Genomic DNA, 22339 nt, shown 5'->3' with positions numbered 1-22339 from the left:
AGCCCTGTGACTACATCAGACCCACGCAGGTAATCCAGAATAATAGTCCTGCTTTAAGGTCTTTAACTGAATCACATCTGCAAAGACCCTTTTGACACGTAAGAAAACATATTAGCAGGTTCTAAGTGTTACTAGGATGTGGACAAGTCTCTGTCCCATTGTTTCTTGAGCACTTCCTTGCTTTCTGGCATAAGAAGATGTTCCGTCTTCCAGAATTCTCCGAGAAGCGCTGCTCCCCGCAGAGGGCGGCGAGGCGCCCGCAGCGAGCCTGTGCCTCAGGGCACACCTGATGCACCCCTGGGGATGGGGGTCGGGGCTCCAGGACCTCATTGGCTGGTGCGCGGCTGACGCAGCGCCGACGGCCCGCGGGGCGGGGCCCGGGCGCGCACCCGAGCTTCATCTCCCGCCGCAGCCCGAGCTCCGTACTCTGGGGCTTCCCCGTGTGGCACCCGCACCCGGTCCCCGCCCCACCCGCCGCCGAAACCCCTCCCGGCCCTCTTCCGACCCCATCCCTGCCCAGCCCCGCCGCCATGCGCAGCTTTGAGAAGGAGGGCAGCTGGAGCCTGTCCTTCTCGGGCGCCGGCTTCCAGGGGCTCTACTACGTGGGAGTGACCCAGTGCCTGCGCCAGCGCGCCCCGCGCCTCCTGCAGGGCGCCGGCCGCTTCTACGGCTCCTCGTCCGGGGCGCTCGGCGCCCTCAGCGTCGTCGGCGGCAAGTCGGCCTGTGCGTCCGGGAGCCGCGTGGACCTGGGGCGCGGGGCGGTGTCGGCTCGCCGGCGCGAGTCGTGGCTGATTCTGACCCGAGAGGGTGGGCACGGAGAGGGGTGCCTCAGAGCCTCTTGCCCGGCGCGGTGCCCTGCGGCCGCTCCAGCCGGCACGCTCCCGTTTAATCTCGGGACTGAGTCACCCCCGTTTCGCAGAGGACGGACCCGAGGCTCAGAGCTGGGAACAGTGTTCCCAAGGTCAAGAGGTGGACAGAGCATTTGAACACAGGGCTGGGCACAGAAATTCTGAGCTGGAGAGGGGAAGACCCTCCACTCCCATCGCCCCAGGAGGGAGGTTAAGCGTTTGGGAAGGGTATGGTATGGGCAGGTGTCCTATGTGGCTGAGGGCCCTCTCCCCTCCACGCACTGCAGACTTCTGCTCCAGCCTTCTGGGCATGATCAAGCACGTGGAGCAGCTGAGCCTGGGCGTCTTCCACCCCGCCTTCGCGCCCATTGAGTACATCCGGCAGGAGCTGCAAGACAATCTGCCCGCGGACATCCACATCCTGGCGTCCCAGCGGCTGGGCATCTCGATAACCCACTGGCCCGATGGCCAGAACTGCATCGTCACTGACTTCGCCACCCGAGATGAGGTCATCCAGGTGAGCAAGTGGAGGGACTCAGGGCCTGGCGGCAGGTGGGTGGCCTCCATCTCCTACCAGAGTGACTTACAGGAGCTTTTCAGAGGCAGACACTTCTCTGGGGCTCTTGAGGGGCGGGGATGGAAGCTCAGTTTGTTCACAAATGAGGACGTTGAGATGCACAGAAGAGTGGGAAGGGGAGTAGGACTCCCTAGCCTGCTGTGGGGAGGCCCCTGGGCTACACACAGAAGGAAGGGTATGGCTGGGGAGACCTCAAAGCCAGGCTTGTTTATACAGGGTCCCCGAAAGGGCTGCTTTTCCCAGAGGGGTGCCTGCCCAGCCCCACCCCATCCAGGTCTCCAGGCGCGTTTTGACACAGTGGGCAAACATTTATTGAGTATCTATTATGTGCCAGTCACCATTGCAAGCACATTCCAAGTGACTCAACAGGAATGACGCAGATGAAAATCTCTGTCATCTTGCGACTTCTATTCAAACATGTTTGGGCGCAGAAACTGACCACATCTTCTAGTAACAAAGTAAGAAACAACCCAGCATTGGAATCAAACGGGGATATGACAGAGAGCCACGTGGTCAGGGAGAGGCCAGGGGCAGACCATGGGGATGCTCAGGAGGGCCATGTAGGGAATGGGTCCCCTGGAGAGCTCAGACAGGTCGAGCGACAGGTCCTGACCCTGTAAGGCCAGGAGGGCTGTGCTTCCCCTGGCTCAAGGACTGTCTCTGAGTGTGGGCTGACTGGTATTCTCAGTGTGTGCAGGGAATGGGCCAGTCCCTTGCGGTGGGCTCCTGAGGAAGCCAACTGGGGACCCCAAAGTGCATCCCAGCATCCGGGCCTGTACTGCACATAGTACCTGGCCTGGCACCTAGGTGCTCAGTAACCATTAGCCGCTGCCACTAGGATGATCAGCCTATGGGCTCGGGGCTCTGCACCTCCATCTGGTCAGAGCTGAGATGGCTTCTACATCTCCCAGGAAGGGTTAGAGGGATGTCTCCAAGTGCCCCTTGAGACAAGGCTCCACGTTCGATGGGTCTGGTAAGCTCTAAGTCAGTGGTTCTGAACCAGGGATGATTTTTTTTTCTCCCTGGGGACATTTAACAACATTGGAGACATTTTTGGCTGTCACAACTCTGTGTGTGTGTGTGCATGTGCACAAGATACTGGCACCTCATGGGTTGAGGCCAGGGATGCTGCTAAACATCCTGCAAAGCACAGTTCGACGACTCTCCCCACAAAAGAGAATTCTCCAGCATCTTCTCCACTGCAGGACTTGTCAGAGCCTCTACTGGGAAGAGTAGACAGTATTTTCCAAAAAGGGAAAGAATCAGGGTTTCCTGTTTGAGGTGTACCTGGTTGGAATGGTTGGAGGGAACACACTGTGGGAGACATACCTAGATTCTCGGTGGAGAATTCCTGGCAGGTGGATGAAGGGGAAATGGTACTTGGTGCCTGTCTGTCCTTTGGAGAAAAAATCCCAGCGGCTGTCCAGAGACAGCACTCATGACACCCGCCTTGCGGGCTGCTCTGGGATTGAACGCCGAGCCCAGAGCAGGTTCTGAACACGAGGAGTGTGAATAATTGTGTTTCCACTGACCTGTCCTCCCAGGCTGTGATCTGCTCCTTGTACGTCCCTTTCTACTGTGGGACCATTCCCCCTATGTTCAGAGGGGAGGTAAGTACGCGTCGGGCGCTTAGTGACCGGGCCGCTGCCTTGTGCTCTGGGCTGCCCGGGTACCTACCGTTGAGAGGTGCGTGGCTGGAGGAAACAGTGCTCCTTGTGCCCTTACTGTGTGCCAGGCCCTCCCCTATTCCGGGGAGTGCTCAGAGCACCCTGGGTTGGGGTGGACCTACTGGCTCGGGGGCAGCTAGAGGTGATCGGCTGCAGCCCGTCTTCGGGGGTGGCTTCCTGGCAGCGTGGGTGTGGAGGACACCCTAAGGGCATCACGGCTGCCTGATTTGCAGCGCTACATCGACGGCGGGTTCAGCAATAACTTGCCTTTTGCGGACTCCCCATCTGTCATCACCGTGTCACCCTTCCACGGGACAGTGGACATCTGTCCCCAGAGCACCTCGGCCAGCATGCATGAGCTGAACATCTTCAATGTCAGCTTCCAGATCTGCACCCAGAACTTCTACCTGGGTCTCTCCTCCCTCATACCCTTGAGCCCCGAGGTGAGTCTTGTCCCCGTGCCTGGCCTTGAAGGTGTTAGAGGCTTGGCCACGATCAAGTGCCCCATGAGTCAGGCTGGTGGCCCTCTGGGTCAGACTCTGTGACAAGGTACCGTTATCATCTTCGTTTCTCAGGGGGGGACACCAAGTCTCAGAGAGGTTAAGCAGCTTTTTCAAAGTCACCCAGCCTGGAAGCAGCAAAGCAGGCTTCAGATCCTCAGCCAGCCCAGACCCATGCTCTTAATTGCTGCCCTAGACCGTGGCCCAGTTGACCCTCTGAGTGGCGTCAAGGTGCACGCACAGGAAGAGATGGACAAGCAACCCGCGCTCCCTGCTCTTTGCTCCTTGTTGTCTCTGGGAAATGGGTGATTGGACCACAGTTTATCGTCATCCCGCACTCCTCCACCTCAGCCACTCCCTGGCCCTCCCCAATTCCTTCACACCTCTTCTGATTGCATAGCATTTTGTAACTTATGAAACAAGGCCCTGTTCATTTAAGCTGATCCTCCCTATACCCACGGGGTAAACAGAAAATTTCAGCCTCATTTTATAGACAAGGAAGCCGAGGTTCTCAGGAAGGTGGGTGGCCATCCCGAGGTCACACAGCAAAGGAAGTCAGAGTGCTGTCCTGACCTGCAGGTGCCTTTTCCCCACTAGTGGGGCCCTGACTGAGACAGGCAGGTGTGGGTCTCTGTGTTCCTCTGCCATCCCAGGCTGGTCCTGGAAATGAACATCAAAGGGCAAAGGGAACCCCCATTATTGATCTGTAGGGAAGCAGGTAAGATCCCAGGCATCCCCAGCCAGGCCTGTTACCCCATTTTTCCAGAGGAGAGAATTGAGGCCAGAGAGGGGGGTTCTGGAGCAAGAGCCCCCAGCCAGGGAGTCTCAGCGGAGGGAAGGAATGAGGCTGCGGGGAGGGAGGCAGTTGGAGCAGATTTGTTCCACCTGCAGCCCGGTGGCCCTCTCTGGCCAAAACTGAGCAGAGACCTCCCAGGGTCCTTGAGCCCTGCTGAGGAGTCTCTTGGGAAGCATAGCTGGGATCCCAAGAGTGGGATCACTTCCAGTTGACGATGAGTCTCTGGTCTGTGACCATCAGCTCCAGGGTCAGGTCCAGGCCTTCCCCAGCCCCCCCCCCCGACCTGTGTGTTGGCAGGTAGTGGCCGACAACTGCAGACAAGGCTACCTGGATGCCCTGAGGTTCCTGGAGAAACATGGTAGGTGGCAGACCCCCAGTAGCTAGGGATCACCCTCCACGTGAGTGCCAGGTGGATCCTGCTTGCAGCTGTTTGAGTTTTTAGGGACTTCAGCTCATGATTCTCCTCCTCGGCATCTGCTCTATGCTCGGCCTGAGCTGGCTGCTGGGGACCCCGAGAGGAATCACACACGTCCTACTCTCAAGCTGCCCACCACCTGGCTCGGGAGAGGCGGGGACAGACCCAGGGAAAGACATCTCCCCAGGGAGACGGAGGGATGCCCAGGGCTGTGGGAGCCCAGCAGGGGCACCTGACCCAGCCTGGTGGCTTGGGTGGTGAAGGAGGGCTTCCTGGAGGCCGGGACAGATAAGCGGGGTTTGAGCAAGCGGAAAGGAACAGAAGCTAGCACCTCAAGGGCGCAGACCTCAGCAGAACCACAGGAGCCTGTGTGTTTGTGTCTGTGTGCGAGCGTGTTTCCAAGGAGCAGGGGCGGGCCAGAGAGCTCTTCTTAGCTGGGATGTCATCCCACAGGGTAACGCTCTTCAAAGTGGTAGAGCTGAGATTTGAACCCAAGCCATCTGGCTCCAGAACCCATGCCCTTGACCCCTGCACTAGGGCCCCAAACATACAGCAATGGGAAGCACGTGCTGAGCCCAGAGTGTGTGTCCAGCCCTGGGCTTAAGCCTTATGTGTTTATCTCATCTCATTCTCAGGATGACCAAATAAAGCAGGTCTTAATTTCCCCCTTTCACAGGGAGGGGAACCGCTGTGTGGAGAGGTTAGCTCACATTGCTAGCCGCTGGTGACCCTAGGATTTGAACCTTGGACTGGGTCTTCAGGCTCTGGGTTGTGTTGACCACTAGAAAGTGCACAGGGAGCAGGGAGCAGAGCAGGGCACGGGGAGGGCAGGAAGGGGTCTTTCAGGATGAGCCAGGGGTCCATCCCTCCTGGGGCTAACAGGGCCCCAGGGCTGGGACTGAGCACCGAGGGGCAGATGGTATAGGCAGCGGGAGCTCTGGGGAATCACTGCGACCGGGACGCTCTAGATGGGCTGACCTGCTGTGCCCCTCCGCCCACTGACCCAGGACTCACTAAGGAGCCAGTGCTGTGGACTTTGGTGTCTAAGGAGCCCCCGGCCCCAGCTGACGGGAACCAGGATGCTGGCCACGACGGAGAGCTGTCTTTCAACTGCGCAGTGCCCAACGTGCTTGTCAAAGATGTGCCCAACTTTGAGCAGCTCTCCCCAGAGCTGGAGGCTGGTACTGCCCCTTCCCTCCTGCGCTTGCTTGCCGACCAGGTACCCTGCACGCAGAGGCCTGGGGCCAGGGACCCTGCCCTGAAAGTGATGGTGGCCTAGAAGAGGACAGGACTCATTTACTGACAATTAACTGAGCGCCAGGAATGGGGCTGGGGCTTCGAATGTGTTGCCCCCTTCACTGTTGACCACCACCGCGGGCCTGAGTGTTTTTCTGACCCCATTTCCCTGCTGGGGAAACTGAAGCTCAGAGAGGGGTAGGGGCTCCCCAGGGTCTCAAAGCCTGCAACTTGTGGATTGAAAGCCAAGTCTGTGCCTGGGGAAGCCAGGTCTTTTCACACTGCCCAGGAAAGGGTAGGGGGTACTGAGGGACACAGGAGAGGCCCACATGGAGGGTTCTGGACTCTCCAGATGGAGGGGGACTCATTTCATCCCCCTGACAATACTCTGAGGATGGTACTGAATTGTCCCCATTGTACAGATGAGGAAACCACAGCACAGAGAGCTTAAGTGACTTGCCCAAGGTCACACAGCTAACAACTAGCAGAACCAGAACTTCTGCTGTGACCTGTTTAGTCTGCTCTTCTGCTCAGTGACCTGAATGTCATAATTGCCACCCCAGGGACACATAGGTACATGTTTCGGTGGTGGGAGTGGGATTTGAGTAGCATTAAGTGAGACCTGACAGGTAGAGCTGGCCAGGCAAAAGAGAGAAAGGCGAGCATCTGGGCCCAGGACACGGCACATGTGAATGTCCTGGGTTTGATGGGGCAGTTTGGAGGCCCCTGTAGCTGCAGCATAGTGGTTGAGGGAGGGGTGGGGTAGCAGAGATTGGGCTTGGCGAGCCTGGGAGGGTGGGGCAGTTGGCCTGGAAAGCTGCAGGAGGAAAGAGATAGGGAAGCACCTGTGGTGGGGGGAATGACCCCTCCTTTTCAGAGTTCACTACTGCTCTGAACTCTAGGTCCAGAGTTTATTGCACCTACCCGGGAGGGGATGGGCTGAAGACGTGGGAGGCCAGGAGGAGAGATGATGGTGGTCGAGGCCAGAGCGGGGGTGATAGGATGGATGCAGGGATAAGGAGGGCACCACTATCTGCACAGGAGACCACACAGGGCGTACAGAGATGGACCTGGATCTGTGCTGAGCCCCTGCAGTACAAGCTTGGGGCTCTGGAGCCCTGACGGTGTCCCTGCAGCCACACGGGGGCGCCAAAGAACCTCTCTGATGGGGCACTAGGGCAACGGCCCAGCCAGCATGCCCTCCCTGCGGGAAGGAAGTTGCTTCCGGCCCCGCCCTTACAGACATCCCTTAATCCCCACCTGCCCCAGGGAGGTCTGCCCTGTCAGCATCCCCATTTTTCAGAGGAGGTAACCTAGGGGTGGGAAGGGACTCGTTCCAGGCCACAGAACAGGTAGCGGGGAGCTGGGTCTTGGCACAGTGTTGCCTGGGGACCCGGAGTCGAGGTTGGTGGGGTATGCGTGGCTGAGCCATGGTCTGGAGGCTGGGATTCAGGCTCTGGCTCTGCTCCGGCCAGGATGCCGGGCCCTTGCGCTCTGGTCAGTGAAGGGGCTGGGGGCTTGGGAAATGGTCGTTGTGGTCACAGCTACTGCTGCTGCAGTTAGTAATAATACTGAGGCGCTGTTATCAAGGGAGGTATGGTGTGGCCACTGGTCCCACCCTAGGGGCCACAACAGGCTTTCCAGGGGGGCGGGAGAGGTGGGAGGAGGTTGAGGAGCCTGACAGTCCATCCTGGCCCTGCCACTTCTGGCCCATGGTCTTTGGGAAGTCACTTCTCCACTCTGAACCTCAGTCTGCTCATCTGTGAAAGGGACACACTCTGCCGTTTAAGGGACAATAATGAGGGAGCATGAGCTGAGAGCCTGGCCCCTTGCCGGCTGGGGGTGGGGGTTCCATCAATGCTGCTGCTCCCGCTGTAGACAGGGTGGGGTGGAGGGGGGTGTCCTCTGTGGACTGTGGGAGGCAGAGAGGGGCTCGGGCTGTCCTCCCTGAGGGTGACGGTGAGGGGGGTGGCTGGAGGGCTGGGTGGCCATGCCATGGCTTCTCTTGCAGCACTGAAGGAGGCGTGTATGAGGGACCCCAGCCCCTGGGCCTCCCTCTGCCAGTCAGGGCCCGGGCGGGTGCTCACCTACCTACTGCTGCCTTGCACGCTGCCCTTTGAGTATGTCTACTTCCGGAGCAGAAGGTGAGGCCCGGCAGGGGGTCCTGGGAAGGGCTGGCTTGTGGCCAGGGTTGTGGCAGAGACCTGTGCCCGTGGCAGGAAGGGCAGCTGACATGCTGGCGGGGGACGGGGGCGGGCAGAGCCTGGCTGGCCTCCTCGCGCTGCCTGATGTTGGCGGCATGACCTCGAGGAGACTTGGTGGTGGGTCTGAGGGGGAGGCGGAGCAGCTGCTGGGATCCATCCCTCGGATCCACCCATCGGAAGTGGGCCTCCTGCTCAGCGCCTGGCCCCTTCCGTCTCTAGGACCTTTGGCCATTGCTCCACCTGTCAGAGCCTCAGAGAAAATGTGCTGCGAGAGGATACCTCTAGGGGCTGGTCTGTGAGCCCCGGGCCTCTCTTGACCTCTCTGGGTCTCTGATTCCTTTTCTATAAAGTGAGGCCTTTCCAGGGCAAACTGGCTGTGGTTAGGCCCCCACTAAGCAGTCTGACTCTGCTGATGACTGCATCATTTGTTCATTCATTCACCAATAGTTATTGAGGGCCTACTAATGGCCACGCCATAGCTGGGGGCTGGGAGGCAGCACTGACTCAGACCTGGTCCCTGGCCTCGTGGAGCTCACATCACCACACATTCACCTGGATAATCCAGCGGTGCCTAGGGATACCTAAAGAGGGCTACACTGGCTGTGGATTCCTAGGAGAGGTTTATATTGACAGTGAACTAGGGCAGCTCACAAGAGGGATTCTTTGGTCAGGGAAGGCTGCTTAGAGGAGACAACTTTTGAGCTATAATCTGAAGGATGGGTAAGAGTCCACTAGGCCAAGAAGGAATGGAAAAGTATTTCAGATGGTTGGAACAGCATGTGCAAAGGTCCTGGGGCAAAAGGCAGAAGGGAGGAAGGCTCATTTGAGGAGCTGAAATGGAGGTTAGTGTGGCTGGAACCAAAATGTGGAGTGCTGTCTGTATCTGGTGGGGCTGAGGAGGCTGGCAGGGGCTAGACACAAGGAGATCTGTGGTTAAGTGAGGAGTGTGGACTTTGTTCTGACAGTTGCAGGAAGGCAGTGAAGGTTTTGGCAGGCAAGTGTCATGGGGAGATCTGTATTTTTCAAAATTCTCTATTCCCTAGAAGAAGGCCTGTGACAGTCTACAAGTCTCTGTCCTGCTCCATGCTGAGTTAGTGACTACGTCAGCCCTGCTGTCTAGATTGCTGGTGACCCAAAGCTCAGAGAGAACTTTCTGCTGACATGGATTGTCCTTATGCTGAGCTTTTATGCAAACACCAGCCTTTTCAATTACAAAAAAAAAAAAATCCACTTATGAGCATTGATGAGGAGGCCTGCCCAGACCACAGGGAAATTTGTATCTGCTGTTTTCTATAACTTACATACTCAATATGTAGGTTGCAATAATAGAGGCAGAAGGTCCAGAACAAGGGAGGTGACAGTCCAGTTTATGTTTTGCTTGTCACACTGTACCCTGTGGACTGTTTGCCCAATTTGAGGCCCTGGTTTGGAGGCCCTTCTAAGGGCAATACATTGTGGGGAGGGGAGCCTGCAGTGTCCAGTGAATCTGAGAAGGTGCCTGGCCAGGCACTCCCTCGGCCGTAATTGGGTGATGCGTGCCTCTGCTGGTCCTGCGGGGCCCACGTGGGGAGCCACAAGAGGGCTTTGAGCAAGAGAGGACTAGGATCAAATGTCAGTTTTAGGAAGTTGCTAGCTGTTGAGAGGAGAGTGGGTGAAGGGCTGTGGAGTGGGGAGGACAGGCTGGTCTGGGGAGGAGAGAGAGGAAGGGACAGAGTTAGGGAGGAGGTTAGGAACTGCTGGTGAGGTGATGGTCCTCATTTGGCTGGTGAGGAAAATGAGGCCCAGAGAGGGGCCCTGACATGCCCAGGTCACAAAGCTGATGAACAGCTGGGAGCTGGGCTGCGCACCAAGCCAGCCTGAACCCAAAGCCCCGCCCTTTCCACCCCTAGGCTTTCCACTTGTGCCCTGTGGGGCCAATGACCCTAAGGGCCTGGCCGCCTCCATCAAGTTCACAGTCCATCAGGGATCATTCCCTGCGCCCCCAATGCCTCTGGAGGTGTCCGTGTGTCCGACTCGCTGTGCGATGGAGCCAGCACCACTGGTGCTTCCTACTCCTACTTCCTTTAGTCCTGGTGCCTCAGCGCAGGGACCTCGGCCTGGCTCTGGACCCATGGGGAGGGTGGGCTCAGTGGGGCTGCACGCTTGGGCTTAGCCGGGCGAAGCTGTTGCTGCCTCTCTGTCCAGGTTGGTGGCGTGGCTGCCCGAAGTGCCGGCTGACTTGTGGTGGATGCAGGCCATGCTGAGGAGCTTGGCCCTCAGCATCTGTTCCAGGACGAAGAACCAGCTCCTCGGGCTGGTCAGGTGAGATGGGCCGAGGGGCCTGGGGCGGAGTGGGAGAGGCTGTGCTGGGAGGGGGAGGCACTGGCTGATTCCCTGGACCCTGGGCAGGCGGCCCACATCATCAGTGTCCTGTTCCGCGCACCCGTGCAGCCCCTAGCACAGGTGTTTGGTCCCTGCTGTGGGCCAGACCCGTGCTGGGGCTGGGTGTAGGAGCCGTCCAGTCACATCGGCCAGTCTCTGGGGAGTCACCACACCCCCGCTTCACAGAGACAGCCTGAGCTCCCGGAGGATGACAGGTCTCCCTGCTCTGTCAGATCCCCACCAGACCTTCGCCGTCCTTCCAGCCCCTGCCACATGCCCTGGGTGGGGTCTGGGTTGGAGCTGCCTGCCTCTCCCTGACCTGCCCTCCCTTTTGGCTGGAGACTCCTGAGGTCCTCCCACACCCACTCCCACAGCTGACAACCATTTGCTAAGCCAGGAAATCAGCACAGCGCTCCCAGGGAGTGGCCAGTCCCAGAACCTTCCTGCCATCCTGCCCAGCCAGGACGAGGGTCTCAAGTCCTTCCTCACTACAGGGTTTGGGAGCAAAGTGACCCAGGGCTTCCCCCAACCCCAGGCTCTGAAAATCTGTGTTCACCGGCTCTGCTTCCTCAGCAGGCTGCTGGTTCCCAGCCCGCTCCACCGTGAGGCCGCTCCTCCCACGGACCTGACCAAGGAGCCCAGATCCGCCCATCAGGTCTGAGGGGACCCAGCTGGGCCTGCGCAGTGACTGGCCTCTCCTGACTCCTTTTGTGGCCCTTGCCCTGTGCTCACATCTGCCCTGGTCCTTGAGTCCTGACTAATCTTCCAGAGCTCAGAGCCTGGCCGCTAACCCAGGGCAGGCACCGGAGTTGTCAGCCGCGGGGAGGTAGGGAGGACTGGAGACCCTTGTTCCAGGCCATGTGGGCAGGTGGCTCCCAGGAGCTGGAAGAGGCCCCCCCTGAGCCCCTCTGGAGCCTCTGCTTCAGAGCCAGTCCCCTGAGGCCCAGGTACTTTTTTTCTGGGTAAGGCACATCCTCTTGGTACACCCCTGGGTTACTGTGTGCCCAGGCCACCCCGTCCCTGTCTCATCAGAGGGAGAAAGGAAGGCGGGAGCTAAGACACACATCTTGGTTCTGGAATCTCCATATAGGGAACTCAGGGCAGCATCCTCTGAGATGAGGGGTTTGGGGGCTGTGGTAGAGCTGTTGGCAGAGAGCCCTTTAGAGAAGACGGAGATAAGGCCACAGGCTCATATTAGATCAGGGAGCAAATGGAAATGATGGGGTGGGGTGTGTCTCCCCTCTGATCCTTTCTCTGTCCCACGGTAGCCCATGGGGGTGACCCTGACCTCCATGGTCTGCCTCACTCCAGCAACCTTGATCTCTCACCTCTTACTGGGTCCACCCCCAGGAACCCTTGGCTGGAGGTTGGAGGGTGGGAGGGGAGAGAGGGATGAAAGTATTTTCAGAGTCCCAGCCACATGTGCCTCTGTTGGGGTGCCCAAAGGGCCTGGCTCCCACCACCTCAACTCTGCCCTGCCTTGTTCCTCAGGGAGGTCTGTGGTGTAGCAGCACCTCTCCCCCACCCAGCCCCCTCTCCCTCGGGCACAGAGGATGCCGAGACGCCAGACCTCTTCTGCCCTCTCCTAGGAGTCACTGCTCTTCCTCCCCTCAAAGCAGAACCCACACTGCGCCCCTGGCCAGACCCTGAAGAGACACTCAGCCCGAGGAGGGATGGGGATGGTGGAGAAATGGAGGCAGATGTGAAAGGAAAAGGAGCAAAGTAATAAATATGTGAATGACGGACATAATCATTCATTCATTCATTCATTCATTTGACTTATACTTAGTGAGTTACAAGCTCTGGGGACAGAGCTGTGAACAAAACTTACATGCTGTTTTGGGTGCAGGAGCAGATGCTAAACGGTAAACAGGAAACTGAAAATAAGACTGCCCAGAGGAAGGGCAGTGCTGGGGGAAGCAGCGGGCTGAGAATGACAGGGGTGGGGAGTGGTGCGGAGGGTGGAAGCAACGACCAGGTGGTCTGGCAAGGCCTCTCCGAGGAGGTGGAATTTGAGGTGAGACTGGAGATGAGAGGCGAGGGCCAGGGAAGGGTTTTGTGAGCTGAGGCAATGGCAAGTGCAAAGGCCCCGGGTTGAGAATGAAGTTGATCTCTTCAAGAAACAGGGCAGCTGATGTGGCTGGAGCCACGGGAGTCACGGGTGCACTGTGAGCGACGAGGCAGTTGCAGGGTAGACAGAGGCTGGATTGTGGAGGGCGCTGTCCACGTGATTAGGAGTCTGGATGGGCAGTCATTGGAGGGGCAAGAGCAGGGAAGCCAAAAGATGAGTGATGAGCGAGTGAGTGGAGTTTGGGAGGGCCTTGGGAGGGGCGAAGGGGAGAAAGGAAGAGGAGAGGGGCAGAGAGGGAGGACGTGCGGGAGGTGCTCCAGCTCCCCATCCGTCTCCGTGATCTGCTGGGACTGAACTGGCCTTTGACCCCTCTTGGTGTCAGCTGGGTGGCACAGGCACAGATATTGTCCCTTGCAACAGGAAGGGGGCTATCCTACCTTGAGTCAGGTAATCTTCAGACTCCTGTGGTCCTCTCTGCACGGAGCTGGGATGCTCTGTCCCTCCTCCCAGGTGCTGGGTTTCGGATTTCCTGTGCCAGAAAAGCAGAGGTCTGGCCTTGTGAGTCTCCAGGTTAAGGATTTAGAGGCTCAGGAGGCCTCTGAGAATGTTCTTGCTCCCCGTCCTTTGTCCCCTACCAAGGACACAGGCCTCTATTCCCATGGCCATCAGGCCTCCCTCATCACCCCCTCTCTTGTCAGTTCTTTGGGGCTTGCCCTGGGCTCCTCTTTGCCCCATTGCTTTGTTTTGTGTCTCAGGCAGAGAGAGAATTGGCCACTCCCACCATCCTCTCCTTCCCTGAGCTGCATGCTGTTAAATGTGTCCTGCTCTCTCGGTTGAATATCTCAGTTGCTTGTAATTCTCTGGCCTGAAAACTTCTCTTTGGTCTTTATTACATGTGGCTTACATGTCAAGTTCATCGGTTTGCAGCTTGATAGTTGCAGAGACTGTTGGCAAGCTTCCCTCAGCGTATTTCACCGTTTACATATACTTTCCCGCTTTCTCTCTTGTTTAATTCTTAAGCATTTTCTCAGGTGGCTTTAAAATCCAACTGCCTGTGGTTTTCTTCCACTAAACCCAGCTCAGCACTCTGGGCCCACGGACCCTGCTGCTCTGCCTGGGGACAGCCTGGCAGGGGTAGAAAGGTGGGGATCTGATCCCTCTGCGGCTGCTCTTCTCCATGGTGACCAACCAGCCCGTGCCTTACAACCACTCCTCAGGGACATCCCCAACCCAGACACGCTGCTCAGCAAGCTCCAGCCCCTTACTCCTCATTTGTCCAGGGCCCTCTAAGCATATGGAGGCCAGCACTGCCCTCAATATGATAGGACCAGCACCAGACCTAAGTTGCCCTTCACCTCTCACCTCCTGGGCGCTGTCTCTATTACTGTGGCCTCCAAATGAATGAACTTGGTTTGAGCAGCCCCTGTGGATTTCACTGAGCCACTGGCTACCAGCAGGGCCACGTTCTTCCTGGTGGCTCAGCTGACAAAGCAGACAGCCCACGAGCTGCTCCAGGTCAGAGCTCCCCGATGTGTCGCCCCTGTGTCCTCCTGAGAGTGGAGGAGAGATCCTGGGATCTGAATTCGGTTAAACTCAGGTTTGAGTGCCACTTCTGCAACTCAGTATTGACGTGACTTAGGGAAATTCCTTTACTTCTCCCAGAGCCTCAGTTTTCCCCTGTGTAAAATGGAGACAACAGCACATACCTCACGGAATATGGAGACAATTAAGTGCTCCTTGCAGACTACGTCACATGGTGGAGATTACTGCTCAGAAGAGGGGAGCAGGGAGTGACAATGCATTAACTACACTTCTGCTTTGTGTTAGGCACCAGACTAGGAGGACCACTGGGCCCCCTTTGGGCCTCACTCTGACCCTGGGTGGGAACTAGTCCAGACAAAGCTCAGAGAAGCTGAGATTGGGGCTTGGCCCTGTGTGACAACAGAGCCCTCTTGGACCCTGCACCATGGCGTCCTATCAGTGTGCTAAAGTCATGGGGCCACCACTCTCCTCTTTCTTCCCATGTCCTAGCCAAGGGCCTCTCTGAGCCCTGGAGCCCTGGCACAGCAATGGCCCCATTCTTGAACCACATTCCTGGGCTGGCTGCAGGCTCCCCACCCTGGCTTTCTGAGTGCCAACTGTCTGCTGAGTCTGTCCTGATGCCCGAGGCAGAGCCCTGCTCCCAGCAGCTCACAAGCCTCTATTGCTATTTCTGTGGGGGTAATAGGAAATCTAACCCTCACAGCTGCATGCCGCTTTACAGTTTTCAAAGCCCATCATCTCACCTAATTCTCACAGCAGCCCTAGGAGGTAGGCATTATTCTCCCCCATTTTATGGATGAGGAAACTAAGGCATGGAGAGGTCATGTTTACTGGTAACTGTAGACCTGGCAATGCCCAAGTGTGTGCTCCAGGCAGCAGAAAGATCCCTAGACCAACACAGCCTCGGTGTACACTTGCTCTATGACACTGGGCAAATTCTTTCCTCAACCAATTCTTCATTTCCTTGTCTTTAAAATCAAGAATTGGACTAGCTGGTTTCTAAGGGGCCTCCAGCTCTGTTCTGAGTCTGTAACATAGATAATACCACTGTGGTCAGAGGGAAGAGAGATGATTCCAGGAGGAGATGAGCCACAGAAGAATGGGTTTCTGAACTGGATTTTAATGGAAACCTAGAATTCAGGTTGGCAGAAAGTCATTCCATGAGTGGGGACTGCAGGCACAAATGCAGATTGGGGGTGGATCATGACAAATTAAACAGACCAGGAATCTGAGGCTCAGAGAGGTGAAGTTCCTTGTCCAAGGTCCCACAGTCAGTCCCTGGTGGAGTTAGCATTCAAGCCAGGTCAGGCTGTGGTTCCATCCTGTCTGTACACTAGAATGCTGGGCTGAAATACTGATTCTCAGGACTCTTCTGTAGAAATATCAGTCTTGAACTAGACCTGTCTGGGCACAAATATGGTTGGACCCTGTAGTTCCTGGACACTGGTGTCCTCAGGGGACACCCTGTGGGTGTGTTCACCTGCTTGAGTCAGCACCCTGTGCCTCAGACTTTCCTAATGTCATCTGTGGCAAGCAGGCTAGAATGGGCTGATCTGTGTCTAGGGTCACGTGATGCTACTGGGGCGACCTCTGCCCCAGCACTAAATCCTGGCTACAGTAGGCATCCCCGGGCAGATACCTCAACCCCTCTGAGCTTTGCACCCCACCCATAGATCTGAGAATGCACACTAACTGGGTATTTGGTGATGTTAAGGAATAATCATTCCTTCTTAGTCATGTTAATTTATTGGGAATGTGTTTTCAAAGAATTCTTATCTTTTAGAGATTTATGCTGAAATGTTTGTGAAAGAAACGATATAATACATGAGTTGCTTCAAAATAATCTGAGTGGGGAGGAGTAGGTGAGAGATGATAAAATCTGAATTGGTAACAATCGACATTGGGTAATGAGCACATAAAAGTTCATTATGCTAGTCTCTTTAATTTTGTATATGTTTGACATTTCCTTAATAAAAGAGAACGTAACCTTAAAAATTGGGTAGTACATACAAGTAGGAAAATATGCATCAAGATAGAACACCAAGCAAAGCAAAACCAGCGCCACTGGGTACTGCGGTTTCCGAGAGTCTCGCATTGGGGGAGCATTAGGATCTGGTGAGCTAGGCGCGTTCAGCACCGTGGACAGCGACCCGCGGCCGCGGCCCTGCCTCGCCGCCGCCTCGGGGATCTCAGAGCGCGGAGAACTAGCTGAAGCCACGTTACTTAGGACAATTCAGCCTCTTACATACCCCCAGAGACGGGGTGTTTACCACCCATGGGGAAGATCAGAATCCGTGGGCAGTTTTGGCTCATAAGAAGATTCTGCTGCTTATTCTTTCAGGATTTTTTTTTTCCAAAAATGAATCGATCATATATGTCTTTGTCTGTTTCTGGATTCTCTATCCTGACCCCATTGATCTATATGTCTATCCTTATGCCAAACCCACAGTCTTGATTTATAGTTTTAAGGTAAACAGCTTTATACTAAGTCTTCAAATCAGGTAGTTTGAGTCTTTCAACTTTGGTATTCTTTTTCAAAGTAGTTTTTGACTATTTCTAGTTACTTTGGCTTTCCGTATAGATTTTAGAACCAGCTAGCTCACTTCTACAAAAGAGCCCTTTGGGATTTTGCTTGGGATTGGACAGACTCTATAGATGAATTTTAGGAGACCAGGCATCTTAACGATGTTCAGTCTCCCAACTGATGAACAGGGTATCTATTTCTTTAATTTCTTTAATTTCTCTTGTCAGTATTTTGTAGCTTTTGTTATACAATCTTGCACATATTTTCTTAGATTTATTCCTAAGCATTTAATGTTTTCTGATGCTATTTCAAGTGGTATTTTATAAATTTCAATTTTCAATTGTTTCTTGCTAGTATGTAGGAATAGAATTGATTTTTGTTTGTTGGCCTTGTGTCTTGTGACATTGCTAAACTTATTTACTAATTCTAGTACCTTTTTGGTAGGGTCCTCAGGATTTTCTATGTTAACAGAGGTTTTTCTTTAGATTTCTATTCTGAAAAAATTAAACCAAAGGAACAGTTATAAGAAGTAATAAACTGTGGTGGGCAGAATACCACCTCCCCACCCTCCAGAAAAAGTCATTGTTCTAATCCCCAGAACCTGTAAATATGTTACGTTACATGTCAGAGGGAACTAAGGTTGCAGATGGAATTAAGGTTGTTAATCAGCTAACTGTAAAATAGATTACCCCGAGTTATTTATCAGGTAAACCCAATGTAATTAGAAGGGACCTTAAAAGTGAAAGAGGCAGGAAGAATAGTCTGTATCAGAGTAATACGTTGTGAAAAAGACTAGCCCAGCATTGCTGGCTTTGTAGATAGAGGAAGGGACCAAGAGCTAAAGAATGTGGGCGGCCTCTAGAGGCTGAAAAAGGCAAGTAAATTGATTCATCACTAGAGCCTCCAGAAGGGAACACAGCTTTGCCAACACCTTGATTTTAACATAGTGACAAATGCATTAGACGCATGACCTACAGAACTCTAAGAATAAATTCATGTTGTCAGCAGCTGAATCTGTGGTAATTTGTTACAGCATTAATAGAGAACTGATACAACAATGAACATACACCCTCAGCTACATTCACCAATTGTGACATTTGCCACATTTTCCTTCTCTTTCAATGTACGTATACACACGCAATCACATTTATGTTATAATTGTGGGGTTTTTGTAGAATCATTTGAAAACAGATTGTAGACATCATAATTCTACACCCCCAAATACTTCAGCACATACCTCCTAGGAAAAAGAACATTCTTTAGATAAACAAGATTACACTGTATAGCACAGGGAAATATATACAAGATCTTGTGGTAGCTCACAGCGAAAAAAAATGTGACAATGAATATATGTATGTTCATGTATAACTGAAAAATTGTGCTCTACACTGGAATTTGACACAACATTGTAAAATGACTATAAATCAATAAAAAATGTTTAAAAAAAAAGAAAAAGCATTCTTTTACGTAACCATAGTCCAGTTTTAAAATTTATGGAATTTAAAATTGATACAATATTACTAGCTAATATAAAGCCCATATTCACATGTTGCAAATTGTCCCAGGAACATCCTTGTCAATTACATTTAGTCTCCTTTTATCTAGAACAGTTCTTTCAACTTTTTTTTGGTCTTTCATGACATTGATATATTTTTTACTTTACTATTTTGTCTATTTTTGTTTTTTAATTTTTGTTTAAAATTTTTCTTTAAAGTTTTTTTCGGCCAGGGGAGGTAATTAGGTTTATTTATTTATTTTTAGAGGAGGTACTGGGGATTGAACCCAGGACCTCCTGCATACTAAGCATGCGCCCTGACACTTTTAGCTATACCCTTCCCCCGACACTGACATTTCTGAGGAGTACAGGTCAGGTGTTTTACTGACTGTCCCCTGACTTTGGTTTTGTATTCTGTCCTCATTATTAGATTCAGGATATGAATTTTCGGTGGGAAAACCACACAAGTGATTCTTTGTCCCTCACATCACATCAGGAGGCTCAGGTGTCAGTTTGCCATGTAAACTGGTGATGTCTATTTTGATAACTTGGTTAAGATGGTGTCTGCCAGATTCCTTCAATATAAAGTGATCCCTTTTCCTTTGTAATTGATAAATGATCTGGAGTAGATGCACTGAGACTGGAAAAATACATTTTCCTCAACAAATCTTCACCCATTGATGGCTTTAGCTTCGAATGATATACTTATCTGATTAATTATTATTATGATGGCTGCAAAATGGTGATTTTATAACTCTATCATTCATTCTGTATTTCTTAGTTGACATTTTACTGAAAAGAAGAGCTTTCTCTTCTCTCCTCATTCATTCATTCACTTATTAATTCATTCATTAATTCATTCATTTTTCTTAGTTTCAGTATGGAATCATAAGCTCTTTTTTCCTACAGTTCCTTTCCTAATTAATTTTAACATATACCATTTAAAATATTTTCTTTTAGCTTAAATACATACGTGCATACACAGAGTAAATTATTTAGGTATAGCATACATATGCAAATCTTAAGTATACTTCAATAACTTTTTTATACATACATTTATATAAGACATAATTTGCAGGTCCTAGTGCAAGATTAAAATGTAGGGCCTCTTGTTTAAAAGGAGGAAAAAGTGTCACTAAAGTTACTAAAATATAAAACTTTTCACCTTCTTCCACAATCTCTCAACCTGTCATGGTGTTTTCAGTTTTCTATTTAATGCCACTCTCTCCAAAACTGGGATATTCACAGGGCACCTGCAGACCCTCAGCGGAGCTGGGGGACCCACTCCACGACTCATGGAGCAGCTCATTGGCTGTCCATTTCCTCCTGTCAGCTTTGAGGCAGACCCATGAAGCCCTGACTGGGAGCGGGGCATCACTCCTTCCCACTGACCTGCTGCCCCAAGGGTATTGCAACATCCCCACCAGAGAAATGGGTACCTGAATGGGTTGTGGGAGAGAAGTTCACCTTTGTTGATTCATCTACCAAACGCACTGAGATGCTGACAGCCTAGGATAGAGACAGGGATGGCTTCTATCCTGCCCCACCCTGAGATGCTGTAGGGTGTCAGCATCATATCTGACTCTCTAAAGTTTGATCTCCAGACCCCATGGTCACAGGTTGGGACACTAGAGGACAGAGGAGTGGACAGTCAAGAACTTGTCCTGGGAAGGTGGCAGGAGGTGGGACCACACGTGAGTCAAGGCTCCAAGCCCTCAGCCCATGCTTCATTGATCCATCAGGCTTCACTTACGAAGCACAAATGCACAGATAAAGTTATTAAGAATTTTAAGATGCGACCACAGAGCTTTAAAGCCCAAGTGCAGGGCTCTTCTGACTCCCCTGTGTCTGCATCTATATATACATCTATATTCTGCCTATAACATCATGTAACCATCACTAAGATGCTCTTAGTGATGCCAGTATTCTGGAGGGTACTCATGTCTATTCCCAGTCAACCCCCTCCCGTTGCCCCAAATTAAACATTTTTTTGACCTCTGACTACAAATTAGTTTTGTTTGTCCTTGAATTGTATATGAATGGAATCATACAACACACTGCCTTTTGTGTTTGGCTTCTTTTGTTCTTCATTTTGACTGTGAAATTCATCTATGTTGTTGCATATACCAGTAATTCTTTTTTTAAAAAAAATCACTGTGTAGTAAGAATTCCATTGTATGAATGCATCACAGTTTACCCAGTCTAATGTTGGTGGACATTGGAGTTGTCTCTAATTCTTGTCTAATATGTGCAAATTTTTCCTAATTTGGTCTTTCAAGCTAGATCCTGTGTTCTTTGGACCTATTCCCATCATTTTCAACACTTTCTTTCTTTTTTTTTTTTGTCCCCAAAGATATTTTAGGCTCATCTTTTACTTTCTTTGCCTAGCCCCAGAGTCAGCCTTTTCTCCAAGAAACTCTAGTTCCTTTTGGTGGGGAAGTATTTAGAAACCAAGATCTGGGAACTGGGTGTGCCTAGGGGAATACAGGGCCTAAAGGCCTTTTCAGCAAAGATAAGAAATAGATATATTAAAAAAAAAACTTCATGTCAATACCCTAGATTCCAATATAAAACCACAAGGTTCTTCCTTGTCTTCTTCCATAGTGAGAACCTCATCTAAACATCAGCTTACTCACTCACTCAGTTCCTCCAGCATTTGGCTGCCTGTCTTTGTGTCATTACCCAATCGTTCTTCATGATGTCTTGGGTGCTTGGAATGTTCTGTTTCATTTTTGTAAAGACATCCTCAAGCCTCCTCCATCAGGGTTAATGCTCTTCTATCTCTGCCCCACTGTGTACACATGGCTCATGCCTCTCAGCCCACGTGTGTGTGTCCCATGCCAGACTGTGGGTGTCTCAGTCCAGAGGAGGAAGGAGAGAGAGCAAGTAGGCCCCACCTATCCGCTTTGCCCCGGATTCTTGCTAGTGTAATTATCTCTGTCCTCCCAACTATAAGTACGTAGGGTGGAGATTATCATTCCCCTTTCACAGCCACGGACACCAAACCTCAGAGAATTAGATCAGGACTTTATCGCTTTCATCTTTGTGTTTCCCCAGCATGCAGTAGGTGCTTAATACTGGCATACCTAAGAGATATTGCAGAAGTGGTTCCAGATCACTGTAATGAAGTTAATACTGCAATAAAGTGAGTCACACGACTATTTTTTTTTGTTTGTTTCTCACTGCATATAAGTTATATTTACATAATAAGGTAGTCTATTAAGTGTGTAATAGCATTACTTCTAAAAAAACCCCCAATGTTCATGACTTTACTAACAAATATTTTATTGCTAAAAATTACTAACCATCATTTGAGGATGCAGGGTTGTCACAAAACTTCAATTTGTAACAAACACTTCTACAAAGCGCAATAGAATGACGTACGCCTGTTTATGTTTCTTGAGTGAAAGGAGGAGAGGTTGTTCTAAAATCTCTATAGAAATCGGTTGTTCTTAACTTGTATTCTGCGTAAGAAGTACTTTTAAAATGCAGATTTGAGAGGCACCATCTCCAGAGTCTTGGGTATCTTGAGGTCTGGAGTTGGCCCTGGGAATCTGCAATTAACACCGCCCCCCTTTCTGCCACCAGGATACTGTAAGCATGTTCATCATAGCATCTGTCACTACCCGAAATTACCTTGGTTATTTACAAATGTAAGGTCCAAGAGGGCCAGGCTTTTGCCAGCCTCACTGGTCGGGACCTCCACCAGTGCCTGGTACCTATCGGATGCTCCCTAAATAATTGCTGAATGCATGAATCTTTAAGGTCACTCCTAGCTGGAGTATTTCGTGATTCTGTGTTGACGGCTTGCTGTATGACAGAATCACCGGGTTGGTGAACGAACGCGTGATGGAGGTGATGCGGCTGCGGGCTGGGAAGAGCAGGGCGGGCCGGGGTCTTGGGCGGTCCTGGTGGCGGGCGGGTGATGGCGGCCGGGGGTGGGGCGCGGCAGGCAGGAGGCCCCACGACGTCACGTCTGCGGAAGGCAGCGGGCGCCTGGAGGGCGGGGCCATGACGTCATACCGGCCAGGGCGCCGCGGCGTCGTGACGTCACAGCCACGGAGCGCCCTCTCCAGCGCCTGCTGGGGCGGGGCGCGGGCCGG

At 52.4% G+C, this 22339-nt stretch overlaps 1 protein-coding gene across 5 annotated transcripts; it reads left to right on the top strand.

The window, feature by feature from the left end:
* Positions 1 to 417: 417 nt before the first annotated feature.
* Positions 418 to 12344, top strand: PNPLA5 (patatin like phospholipase domain containing 5). 5 transcript variants are annotated; one of them, XM_032492393.1, is made up of 9 exons: positions 419 to 723; positions 1136 to 1365; positions 2970 to 3035; positions 3326 to 3535; positions 4686 to 4746; positions 5811 to 5984; positions 8051 to 8183; positions 10428 to 10544; positions 11181 to 12344. In XM_032492393.1, exons 1-9 carry the CDS (start codon positions 531 to 533, stop codon positions 11263 to 11265), a joined length of 1269 nt encoding a protein of 422 aa, XP_032348284.1. In that variant the 5' UTR covers positions 419 to 530; the 3' UTR covers positions 11266 to 12344. The 5 variants fall into 5 exon arrangements, with proteins under 5 accessions (XP_032348287.1, XP_032348284.1, XP_032348283.1 ...); XM_032492392.1 differs by having other exon boundaries at positions 11178 to 12344; XM_032492394.1 differs by lacking the exon at positions 2970 to 3035 and having other exon boundaries at positions 11178 to 12344.
* The last annotated feature ends 9995 nt before the right edge of the window (positions 12345 to 22339 follow it).

This window comes from Camelus ferus, chromosome 12 (genome assembly GCF_009834535.1).
Source record: "Camelus ferus isolate YT-003-E chromosome 12, BCGSAC_Cfer_1.0, whole genome shotgun sequence".
Classification (NCBI taxonomy): Eukaryota; Metazoa; Chordata; class Mammalia; order Artiodactyla; family Camelidae; genus Camelus; species Camelus ferus.
The sequence above is the reverse complement of the archived record's forward strand: the minus strand, read 5'-3'. Positions and strand labels throughout refer to the sequence as shown.

Bases quoted from the DNA above. Each gene is read 5' to 3' on its own strand.
- PNPLA5 (XM_032492392.1), top strand. From the start codon at position 531: ATGCGCAGCTTTGAGAAGGAGGGCAGCTGGAGCCTGTCCTTCTCGGGC. The intron at 3,036-3,325 runs GTAAGTACGCGT...CCTGATTTGCAG, and splicing joins CCCCTATGTTCAGAGGGGAG to CGCTACATCGACGGCGGGTT. The intron at 5,985-8,050 runs GTACTGCCCCTT...CTTCTCTTGCAG, and splicing joins CTCCCCAGAGCTGGAGGCTG to CACTGAAGGAGGCGTGTATG.